The sequence below is a fragment of the Anser brachyrhynchus genome (assembly GCF_964034855.1).
Source record: "Anser brachyrhynchus genome assembly, chromosome: 6".
Lineage (NCBI taxonomy): Eukaryota > Metazoa > Chordata > Aves > Anseriformes > Anatidae > Anser > Anser brachyrhynchus.
In genome coordinates this window covers 32,141,625-32,153,956 of record NC_137700.1, presented here as the reverse complement: position 1 = coordinate 32,153,956, position 12,332 = coordinate 32,141,625, and the positions used below count along the sequence as shown (strand labels likewise).

Genomic DNA, 12,332 nt, shown 5'->3' with positions numbered 1-12,332 from the left:
GAAGCAACAAGTCACCTTAATAGCCAGGCACTGCAGGGAAAAACTTTCATTGTAGCAGCACCCAAACTTCAGGATTCACTATTTTTTTCTCCTTGAGCTTGCCTGCAAACACATAAAGCAATGCTTCTATTCCCTGTGCTGCTGCTGAGCCCTAAGCATTAGCTGTTATTATCAACTCTTGGTGGAGAACATCAAACCCTGGTCTCAGCTCATGGCCTTTTGTTCCAACTTTTAGCTCCACAAGGCAACGTGCTGTTCTGCTAATGGCCAAAAAGTGATATCAGCAGAGTCCAGCCTTCCAGGGGTCCCCACCTTCTGCTCCACATATCCTCCCTCACCTCAGGAAGCTCTGTTAAATATTGTTTCCACCACCAAATTAAGCAAAAACTTCTGCAGCCTTTACTCCGAAAACAAAACTCAGCTTTTAGACCCTCCCAAAGAGGGAGAGGACAGAGAGGTGTTCCCAGTGGCGCTCCACGTGTGCTCTGGGCTGACAGCGTTCTGAAGCGATGCTCTTAAGCTGGGGTTCCTGTTGTGTTCTTGCAGGGTCTCCTGTAAAAGCTAGCTGAATGCTGAAGCAAGCCACAGGGGTGTGCAGCCTCTTTCTTTAGTCCTCGATGTGCTGACTCTTTGCGAAATCATAGAAATATTATTCCGCTTGATCTCTAAGCGTGGCTTGTGGGGCAGAACATAGGCTGTGACCTGACTTCTATACCCGTTGCTGTGCGATCGCTGTGGGCAGCAGTTGGGTGTATGGTTTCTAATCCATGAACCGTCAGATGTTGTGGCATATTCAGTACCAGGAGCAAGATGTTTGCTTGGTACATTTCAAATCCAAATTGGATTATTTTCTTTGAGAAGAGAGGAAGGAAGCTTTTTAAAAGTAATAGTAATAAAAATAGTAATACTAGAGTTGCCATGTTTGTAGTTTATCATTCATCTTTCAGTGGTATGATAGAAAATCTATTTCATGACCCGTATAGATGTAGCAATTCCCCCAGCAGCTGGCATGTTTCCTTCCATGCTGGGCTACCAGGAAAGGAATGACAGGCTCTTTTCTCCTTTCTCCCACATAAGAAGTCTAGCAACTCTGTTGCCCCACCGCAGTGCTGTGGGGCTCTTAAGGTATTTCATCAGCAAACTTGAAAATTTCTTGGAGATGGGCTGGTGAGGTTTTTTGTCTTTGTTTCCTCCTAAAGCTGTACCTAGAGTGCAACCACAGTAGTTGCAAGCAAGGTTACAACCTTTGTACACTTGGCTCATTTCACAGCCACTGAGGGCTGCAACACTTTGCAGAAAGAAGCTCCCAATGGGAAGTGTGACTGCCCCTAGGAACGTGTGGGCACCATGCAGCTAGCAGGTAGCTCTAGGGTAGCCCTAGGACTTGAAGGAAGGATCCCGACATGTGGTTGAGCTGAAATCCTAACATGTGGCCCAGTCTGGTCTGGGTATGGCACATAAAAAGGCCGTGAATCTGTGCTGTGAATCTTCATTGTGTTCAAGTGGGATGTCTGGCACAAACACTTTCTTCCTCTAGCACGTCTTTGTTGGAGCCCTGTTTCCATCTTTAAAGCGAGACAAGCATTGCTTCATGGCTGAGTGGTGGCTGCAGCACAGCCTACAGCGCCTGCAGGCTGGGGAATGTGTTTAAAGATAAAAGCGGCCTTTAATATTTCACCGACTTTAATAATTCATCCAGAAATGACGGCCTCAGTCTGCCTTGCGTTGACTCATGCACAGACCTCTGCACCCCAAACTGTGCTAGGTCCGTGCTAGGAAGACCTCTTGCATGTTATCTCCATGTTTAAGACAAAGATGCCTTCTTCTGTGAATTGTGAGGATAACATGCTCAGAAATCAGACACTGGCCTTCATACAAGTTCAATGCTATCAGTCCAGCACCTTTGCCAAGTACGAGACTGAAGCAGCCTTGTACAGAGCAGAGCCAGCACGTACGCTGGTAGTGTCTAACAGTGTACGGACACTGCTGTAAATTTTTAGGCAGTGGGTGTGAGAACTTTCCTACTGCAAAAAATCTCTTGCTATATGCTGCTTCTGCTACCTTTGCCTTTCTGCTTCTACATATTCTTTGGAGGTCTGTCCAAGGCGATTATGACTGACTTCCCTGTGGGCATCAAATATACATGTACTGTGTGGGAAGTAAGAGCTCCGGAGGGGAGGAAAAAGCAAGTACCTTCACCTGCACTGCAATGCTCTCACACTTGAGCTGTTCTTTAAAGAAACAGATAGCATCTCTGAAAGAAAATGGCCAACTGTTGGCACAAAAATGTCTGTGGGCCATGTTTTGAGGAAACCTGATAGTATCTGATACTCTTCTGCAGGACAGCTCAAGTTGTAGGCACTATCTTCCGAAATTTCTTTTTTGAAGTCAGAAGGACTTAAAAAGGAACAGCTCTCTGAAGTGCAAGGAGTACACATCAAATGTACCAGACTACTGCTCGAGTGGGGTTTTTCCAAGGCTCTTGAGAGGTGGAGTGTTGTTTAAGTATTTGTTTAGAAGAATGTGTAGTCCACTCATGCAGGAGAGATTCCCATTCCCTTTTTACAGCATTGCTGTCCTTGTTTACTTTGGTTAAGCTGAAAGTTGGCAATAAAAATCTACAGAGAACTTAATGGCTGAGGGGAGAGCTAGAGATCAATGCTCAGCATGTTCGTGCTGTTAACAACAAAAACAAGGGATGTGTAGCACCTTCTAAGCTACTTTTGTTCAAGTCGCTAATTTTCCTGTATGTGTGGAGAAATGGGCAATGCTGAAGCTTAGATGAGTAAGGGTCAACACAAACAAAACTTGTACAAAATGCAGCCCTTTGATTGTTTAGTAGTTTCCCAGGGGGTGGGTTGGAGCCTTTTTTAAAACCTTTTTGGAAGGAGGACTGGCAATACAATTAAATGCAGAAATATGATTTATAGTATCAATTTTTTAGTCACTTATTCTCAAATGTGATCAGTCTGTTCCACAATCATCAGCTAACCATGAGTGTGCATTTGTGTGGCATGTGGAACCTTTCATCTCTCACTAACTGATGCAGGTCCATGCCAGAATCTGATTCTGAGTCTAGATGGACCCTGTGAGCGTAGAAACATCTTGTCTGTTGCAGCTAAAGATGCTGACATGCCAGCCAAACAGTCAATGCATGTGGGGAGAACGTTGCATGCCTACAAATTCATATTCCTGGATTAGTATTAAGGCAGGATTCGGCGTAATGCAGCAAAGCCTGAGCTGAGCTTGGTCTGGGTGCAGCGGCTACAATTCCCCCTACGTCTTCTGAGGCTGAAACTCCCTTTAAATCCTCCTCAGGCATGAGGGCTGGGTAACGCTTTCAGTCTAGACATCTGTGCCACATCAGCTTTAGAGTTGCGTTTTGGTGTCTGAGAGCTAGGGGCATCTGTAAGGGTTAACTTGAGCTGCAAGTCACTGCCTAATTTTTACAGATGGTGTGAGTGCAAGAGCGAACCTCAGACTGGCTTGGCAGTGCACAGAGATAACTTTACATAATTCCATGCAGATGTTGCTGCAGAATGGTTTCAATAATGAATTGTGAAGTCAAGCTAAAATCCAGCGTAGAGGGAGAACTCAAAATAAATGTGATGTTTTGTTCTGTTTCAAAAGCGAGTTTTCTAACAATGTTCCTGTGAGGCTGCAATGGTTTGGGAGAGATGGCAGGGGAGGGACAAACAGTAGTTTGCTCCGTTATAGCCCTGACTTTCTGCAAACAAAGGCTCATCCGGCTAATTTGTCTGCATGAGCTCTTTGAGCTCACTAAACGAATAAATAGAAAGGTGGCATTGGTGGGGCCAAATGATAGCTGCCCTAATATTTCCAGTGAGGCGGTAGTGCAGAGCAACTACTTCGTTATCAGCTGCCAGACAGTAACTTTCTGCAGTTTGCTGCTGTCATGCACAACCTGCCCTGTGGCATTTACCTGCGTGTCAGCCGCTTTCTGTCAAGTCTCTGTTCTTGTAATTTCCTTTCTGTAGGGTTATGGCTTAGATGTGCCAGCATAATTCGGATTTTATGCCTCGTAAGGAGTAAGTTGCCTTGGCGTTGCTTGCTTGGCCACTCCAAGACCTTGCGTGTCTTGCCTGTGAGCATCCATTTGGGCTACTTCTGTTGGGAGTGCTGCTGTGGAAGTTCCTCACTCTTCTCAGTTGTTCAGGCTATTTAAGTAAAACATTGGCTTTGTTTTGCTTTTGTTCTGTTTTTCCTGTGAATGGGAATTTGTATTCCTGTATTAAAACTTTTCTCCCATTTCAAGCTTCTTGACGGAGTTTCAATGCGGAGCTTTTCTCTGAACCTGGGTGCACGCTGCTGACTTCTCATTAGCTGCATGGGTTTCTTGTCTGTGCTTTACCCTTGTATATAGTATATAAAGGAAATATTTAGAAAGAAATAACTTTCACGAGTTCGGTGGCAAACAGCTTTCCCCTTAGAGATGCCTTGAAGAATAAAAGCTGCTTAAAACCTTATTTAGTGCTGCACACAGTCTGTACCCTGCAAAGGACTTGGTTGAGTTACTTGACAGTATAACCTAAAATCGTGACTTGACCTCTGACTGGCACGTGGCAGCACGTTCATGAGGTCAGCCAAGTCGCTGGGTTTCCCTGCCGAGGCCTTCCAGGGGCTGGGAATGGCAGCAGGGAGGCACAGCGATGGGGAGGCAGGCGTGTGCATGCCCAGGTGTGGGGGCTAAGGCTCGCTTTTTAGCAGGGAGCCCTGTTTGGATGGATGAGGGCTCAGCTACGCTGTTGGCCCAAACGCAGAGCCTTCAGCTCAGCTCTGAGGCAACAGAGCATCTCCGTCAGCCCAGCCAGAGGAGCTGTATTGCGAAATGGTCTAGCACGGGGCTGGCGTCAAGGCTGTGAGCTCCAGCCTTCCAACGACTGTTTTACCATGGCTTGAGTTTGGCCCAAGTGCACTTTTTAAGTGTAGGCAAGACCTTTTTGTGCAATTGTATTAAATTTCTTTCTGAGGAAGAGTTTATATAAACAATTCCAGTCTAATTGGTATCAGCTGAAAGCCAGCTTCTGACATTTTGTGCTTAATTATAAGTGTACGTTAAGCTGTGTTTGCTACCCGTGTTGATATGTTACTGGTAAAATGAGGAACAACCGTGAAGATGCATTTTTGAATCGGTCTGGCAGATTCCAGTGTTCGCTGCTGTGGGCTTCGTGGCAGGAGAATCCACCTCCTGCTGAGGAGGAATAACTAAATTTAAACTTTCCAACCATGAGCCTTGTGAAGCAAAGTTTCCAACCCTCTGCTGGGCCAGAAAATGGCAAGCCATGTCTGAGCTTGGAGAGTAAATAAATAGAGCTACCTAGCAGCTGTGCTGCTCAGGAGTGAGGGGGTTTGTTCCTTGGGGCACATTGTCTCCCTGCTGCAGGCTCCTGCAAGGAAAATGAGGGTTTATAACTCCTATCCTCTGGTAGAATCTTCTGTGGCAAGTTTTGGAACAAACATGGGTGATATTTAACGCAGGCATTGTTTCAGATGGTTTCTTTTTTTCTTTAAAGTTGCACGTTGCATGGCCATGGAGCCCAGCAGAGTCTCCCTTCCCCTTACTGGACCCAGGGCTGCGGCTCCTCGCTGCAGGAGAGCTGCGTGGCCATCACACAAGTCTGTGCTTTGTCACAAACGAAATAAGTCTTTGTGCCCCATCTATTTGCAAACCAAGCTGGCTTGTCTCTGCCTTAGCTCATCACAGGCAGGTTCGGGTTCCTGTGAAATTTCTTGGTTTTATGATAGCCATTAAAGTCTGTAAACTGTTCTGAAGCGCTTGTACAGAAATAACTGTTTTCTCAGCTCCCTTTGGGCAGGCTCTAAAACTAGAGATGAACAATAGCTCGCGCTCTCCTGACGAATCAGCTTGCATTTTGGGGGGAGAGACTGGGAGATGATATAAAACAATGGGAATGTTTTAACTGCTTAGCTTTTTATGGTCCTGTATCTTAACCCTGACCTTACCTGACTGGAGCAGAATCTAGATGTGCTCAGAACCTAGAGCTGCAGGCTCCTGGGTGAGCAACTCTGTCAAACTCAGGGGAGAAGATTCAATAAATCAATGCAGCCAAGCAAAAAAAGGGATGAGGATAGTTGTGACTGGGATGCATTTAACCGAAAGATGGCTTACCTAAAACCTTATTCATCCATCCATAGATGTGACCTAAAGGTTGTCTCAACAGAGTTGGTGATCACTTCATGTTTTTTTAGACAATAATAGAAACATGGAGGTTCAGGTGGGAAGGTAAATAAACTGGTCCTTATAGCCTGAAGTCATGTTTCGGTTGCCTTTTTCTCTTATTTCTGTTATTTGCAGAACTTTCTAGGGCACTGAATGCTGGTCATAATCGTTGAACACTGGCCATGGAGATAAGTGTGCTAGGAGTGTTTGTGTCCTATTCTGAAATTTGTGCTCTTCTACTGAAGTCTTTCCTACTTCCATCATTTGACTTCTGAGACCTCAAACATGGATTTGTGCTAGCAAAGTATTTCAATTCTGTAGATGTACATGCTGTAAGACTTGCTTTCAGAAACTCAGTTGGAGAATTCTAATCAGAATTGTTATGGATAGATTTCAGATTTTAAAATAAACTGTTTGCTCCATTACAACCTTTTTTTACGTGTGGCCTGCTTGTGTCCTCATCAGGCACTTTGAGAATATCTGATAGAAACGGCGTCTTTCTAGGAGACTGCAGGGTAACTCAAACCTGCACCAAAGCTTCTGACTCTGTGCTTGCTTCTCAGTAGCATCCCACTATTCATGTTCCTCTTGCTGTTTAATGAGCAACTTCTCTTGCTTCTTTTTGTAGGCTGGTGGTTTGTGAGCACTGCAGAGGAGCAGGGCTGGGTCCCTGCTACATACCTGGAATCCCAAAATGGAACCAGAGATGACTCTGACATCAACACATCCAAGACTGGGGAAGGTATGGAAAGCTTTTTGTTGTCAAGAGGAAACTGATATTCACTTGCTGTATGCTTTACCACCAGTAGGAAAAGAGCAACTTTGAAAACTCTTACAGCCACTCATGGCTGCTAATCCACTGTAGTAATCTCTTATGCTTTTTTAAATCAGTAAATAAATTTAAACTGTTGAAGATGAAATTAGGATGAAGTGCCATGCCTGCAGTTCTTTTGTGACTGTCTTGGACTGTCATTGTGTTTAAAAAAAATAAAATAAAACAATGAAATGATGCCTATCTTAATACCCTTAGACGATATAAAAAAAAAAAAAAAAACTCGTGCAAGTCCACGCAGCGTGTTTTGGTAGAGGTTGTAGACTGTTGGGGTCCGTCAAAGGAAAGAACTTGCATGGCTTGTCTGCAGAAATTATATAAGTGAGAGCTTTTAATTGGAAGAATATGCTTTTTGGAGCCACAGGTGATTAAAAGGAGTGAGATTTAACTTCAGTGGTGGCTTCTCAGTACATTTTTTAAATTAATCCTTAAAACTAGTTTAAGTGCTGCTTGTTGTGGTCTGTGATTGTGTGGAAAGGTAACTTTATTTGGTGTGGTCTTACTCTGTTACAACTCAAGTGCCATTTGTCATGTATATGTATCCAGCTGTGCTGTTTTTTGGCTAAAGATGCTTAATTTGGGTTCCAGAAATGGAATAGTGCAACCTCACATGTTCCCCTGTTCCATTATGAAAGACTAACCACATCTTAATGGACTTCTCATGTAGCAACTGTGTACAAAGGACACTTCTATTATCATTTGCTTCATTCTAATGAATCTCTAGCTAAATTTGTAGGTGCTTTTGACATGACACTTACATAAAACATATGTGGAAACTCAACTGACCTTTCCTTAGCATAGAGGGAGGAGGTTTAGAGATGTCAGGATGACTGTCTGCCCATTAAGATAGCAAACAGGCAAAATGTTACTTTGCTGGGCCTCAAGGGTGACATCTGTGGCTTATTGAAATCTTTGGCTCTAACTCATTTTTCCCTGCTCAAAGCTACCCATATCCTGGTTCACTTAAGGTTTAGAGACTGACTGTAGACTGGTAGGCAGGGAACCAATCTGGTATGATGCAACATCCTAGCAGATGCAGTAAAGTTTCCCTGTTAGTATAGAACAAAAAACTTGCTGCTCTTTTCTGAAAGAGTTGAAGAATGCTTTGTCTGTTGATCTGTAGCTGCCTCCCTCTTCCTGACTCTTAAATATGAAGCATGCTTGACAGCCTTATTGCTTAAACTGCTTTCATTTCAAGCTCTCCTCCTCCTTTCATGTTGCCCTCTGGAGTGTACTCTGCAGAGGATTGTTGCTCCATGGCAATCTGTCCCGGGTAATGGAAAATCCATCAAATGCTCCTTATCTTCTTCCTCTCGGTCCTCTTTAATCCACTACATTGCTCTCCTCAGCTATGGTCAGCAGTCACATTCCCTGCCTTACTGCAAATCCAGATATGCTGAAACCTGACACTGTTCTTCCCTTCTTGTTCAGATCCATCCCAGTGACAAATCTAATTGCATTACCTCCGCAGCTGCTTTGATGCGCCCCAGCTTTGCCTTGCTTTTCAGTAACTTTGTTCTATGTTATTAACCACATAAGCTGAGGCTCCTTTTGTTCTTTTTCTCCTTCTTTCTTTCCCAAGTAAAGATGTTTGACTTGAGCTATTCTCCTCGTCACATAGTGGAATGGCCTCCCAGTAGTTATTAGTAGGAAAGAAAGACTTCCATAAGAGAGAAAGGAAAAACTCAGTTCACTCTCTTAATGAAGATAAGTGTGTAAAACCAAACGTTTACACAGACAATTTGCCCACTCTCTCTCAGTAGGCAGGAGAAGGGGACTCTAATGTAACTGAGGAGGATGGCACTTTGACTGGATTAAGTGCCCTAGCCCCTGCATGTAGAGTACATACTATTTTCAAAATTAATTCTGTAGATGTAGACTTCCTGCATCTATGGCATCTGTACTGTCTGTTTGAAGGGTAGACACTACTGTAGGGAACTTTCTGTGTCGGCCTCTTGGCCTTCTCCATTTTCAGAGGGCCTAGAACAAGTCTACAAGCCAGGCAGACTCAGAGGCCCTCTCTGTGGTGGCAGACCCTTGTAGAGATAAGGAGGTGCTGAGTGCAAGGTATTAATAATACTGCCCCTACGTAGTACTAATAATTCTGTGCGTCTCTAGTTTCTTCACTGAGAGACAAACGTGTTTCCTCCCTGTGTTTGAGCCTGCACAACATCTATGGTCAGGATGAGGGTAGATGGTCAGCTGCTACCTGGGCCTGTGTTTGGAATAACACCCTCTTATGGAGCTTGGAAAACATTCAGAAAGCAATCTAGAGAAACTTGTGTAGCCACAGGAGCTGTTAAAGTAAACATCTTAAAATGATCCCTTAAAAGGTTTAGACACTTCTTGATAAATAACCTTTCTGGTGACTAACTAAGGGATGGCCACCAAAGCCCAAGTCTGGGATCAAATGGCAAAATGCAGTATTGCTGAAGATGAAAAACTGACTCATAAAAATGTGGTTGAAGTATAAAAGGTTTATTACTAGGGATAGCCTACAACTGTTGTGTAAAGGAGAACACAGTGGTGGATGTGTGTGACCCTCTGTGGAAGACCGGGAGATCCCAAATGGCTGAATCCTCCACTCAGCTCCACTCTGTGAGCAAGGAGCTGTGGGTGACTGACCTCTGACACGAGTTTCTCCCCTTTCAACAGCCCTCCCCTTTCACAAACCTATTAGATCAATGTCCTTAATCTCCTTGCTTCTTGGACAGAAACCTCCTAACACAGTCACGTTCTGTATCAGCGTTACTGTGAATTCAGCTACAGCTTCTCTCTCTGCTATAGTCTGTATGTCTCCTAAAATGTCTTGTGTTGCCTCTCATGTAGCGTGTGTGTAACTGGCAGTCTAACGTCATGTGGATTTGGAGAAAGCTACCAGGTTAAGCCAACGTGAAAGAAAAACACTACCAGGAAGGATTGAAGACAGCTACTCATTTGTGCCACTGTGGGCTTCCAAGAGAATTACTAAGTCCCTTTAGCCAAAACCACAGTGATCTATGTACTTAAAATCCATCTCCCCAGAAACTTCATGGTTCTTCTCTGCTTTGATCCACATGGGATCAAAGCAGAGAAGTACAGAATACCACTAGCTAGACGTTGTTAAACACCACTCACCACACCTCTACTTAGGGTGGCTAGGGAAGGTTTAGGCCTTACAGCAAAGAAGAAATTTGAGGAGAGTGAGTTGAGTGCGGGAATTTGCACTAAGCCTCAATAGCTGTGAAGGGGGGAAAAAAAGGGCATCAGCTGCTTTTTGGGGGAAGTTATTAACACTTGTTCAACTAATCCTTCCCCTGATCAAAACATTTTGCTGTTCCTAGTTGGCTGTAGAGCATAGTTCTAGAAGACCATGAGTATGAGGGCATGTTCCCAAAATGACCGCAGAGTCAAGCGATTATTAATGAGATAATGAGTTTATGAACAGCTTTCTCAGCATCACTAGGAAAATGGTTGTGGTTGTGCCCTAGAGATAGCTGAAGTGTAATATTTTGCATTACTCTTGTCAGCACCAAGCATACTTTCGGTAGTTGCCAAACTAGAGTGGAAGCCCTTACATGGGAAAAGGAAAGTGTTTGTGTGTGTTTGTGCCAGTCCAATGGTTCCTGTGTTGTTCACATCTCCACAACAAGAAGGAGGAGCTGAAGCATAGTTCCATGTATGCAATCTGGAAAACGAGTGGTGTCCTCTGTGCACAGCTGTTCTCACAATGCCATTTCCATAAGTGTTTTGTCTTTGTTTATATTTTAAGCATAAATTATTGTTTGAGTGTGGAACTAAATCTCAGTTCTGCCTTGTTAGCTTCTTGAGCCTGTTCAATAACAGCAAGGTTAGATTTTTTCGTTATTTTTTCTTACTCATTATGTTAGAAGTTGATGTCTAGATCATGAGTATTATCTGTGGTAGTGCTTGAGTTGCATGTTGCAAGCAAGGAGACGACAGACACTTTCCAGCTGGGTGCAGTTCCTGAGTGCTGTTACAAATGAACTCACATATCGGAAGCTACCTTTTTTTTCCTTTTTTGTTTTGTAATGTGATAATTTATTTAGAGAAGGTTAGAGCCCTGTTGGGTTTGATTATTGTATGCAGTGGAGTGAATTCTCCAGAGACCCTGTAGCCTAACAAGGAGATACGACTGCAGTGATGTTGATCTGTCCTGACACTGCAGCCACCTTGGACACGTTTTCCTTTGTTGTGTAGCTTGCTTTGGGTCTGTGTGTGTGGCTTTTTATTTTTTAAAGAAAACTAATATCAAGGGTGGCAATTTGTGATGGTTCTAGGTGGCTTATGTTGCTCAGGCTCAAGAAGCTAACTTGTTTAACTGTACTATATAAACTAAACCAAAGTTTCTGCATCCCATCTAACCTGTTCTGCTAACAAGACCAGTGCTTGTAAATGCCATATTTTGTTTTTATTCTTCACCCTCCCATCATTTTTTTTTCTTTTATGTTTCCATCCATGTTCCAAACTAGTTTCTAAGCGACGCAAGGCTCACCTGAGGCGCCTGGACCGGCGATGGACGCTGGGCGGGATAGTCAACAGGCAGCAGAGTCGAGGTGAATGAATAGCTTCCTATGGCACTGGCCCCTAAGGGCACACCAAAAAACATGCTGCTGTGCACTGGGGTGGTGCGGCTGGTGTCCTTGGTCTGCGTCTTTGGTACTCTGCTAGAGAGAGGCCAGAGCTCCAGAGTTCAGATGTGGATTTCGTATGTGATGGCTTGAGGGTGTCTTGGGTCCGTGGTTAGGTACCCCAAGAGCTGAAGGCTAATAACCAAGTGTAATTCTGCAGTCTGACTGTTTGTGCAGCTTGGGGAAGCTCACATCTGTTGTGTTTTAACTTTGGACACATCTGTACTCGTACTTACTGAGGTAGGAAAGACTAAGTGATACTTTCAGGGCTATTAAAATAAGAAGAATGCCAAAGAGTCACGGTCAGAGATGTGCTGAGATGGAAAAGCGCTTGGTGTGGAAAGATGAGAATCATTCCACTTGGTCTCCTTTCTTCCCTGGAATAAGTGCTTGGTACTAAAGGCAGACTTCTCTAGAAGTTTTGGGAGCTTTTGATGTCAGTCCTAGTTGTTTAAAATATCACTACTAGCAACATCTCTTTAGCTTTGCTGGTCTGACAGGGAACATAGGAGGGGAAAAAAACAACCCCACCACCTTATGTTTTGAAGTGGCCTTTGGGTAAAGTCTGTAATCTTCCAAACAAAATGTTTCTCTTAGTGCATGCAACTCATCTTTCCCAGAGTAAAAGTATCCCTTTGTTCTCTTCCCCCTTCCTTGCAGGATCATC

At 43.9% G+C, this 12,332-nt stretch overlaps 1 protein-coding gene across 8 annotated transcripts in view; it reads left to right on the top strand.

Annotated features, from left to right (window-relative positions):
- Nucleotides 1–12,332, top strand: part of SH3PXD2A (SH3 and PX domains 2A) — a 252,617-nt gene that overhangs the window by 206,257 nt on the left and 34,028 nt on the right. For 7 of the 8 annotated variants that reach the window (XM_080597791.1, XM_080597789.1, XM_080597792.1 and 4 more), the window contains 2 exons: nt 6,831–6,944; nt 11,507–11,590. In XM_080597791.1, the coding sequence (XP_080453917.1) occupies nt 6,831–6,944; nt 11,507–11,590 (198 nt within the window). The remainder of the gene's footprint in view (nt 1–6,830; nt 6,945–11,506; nt 11,591–12,332) is intronic. The other variant, XM_080597790.1, reaches the window with a different exon arrangement.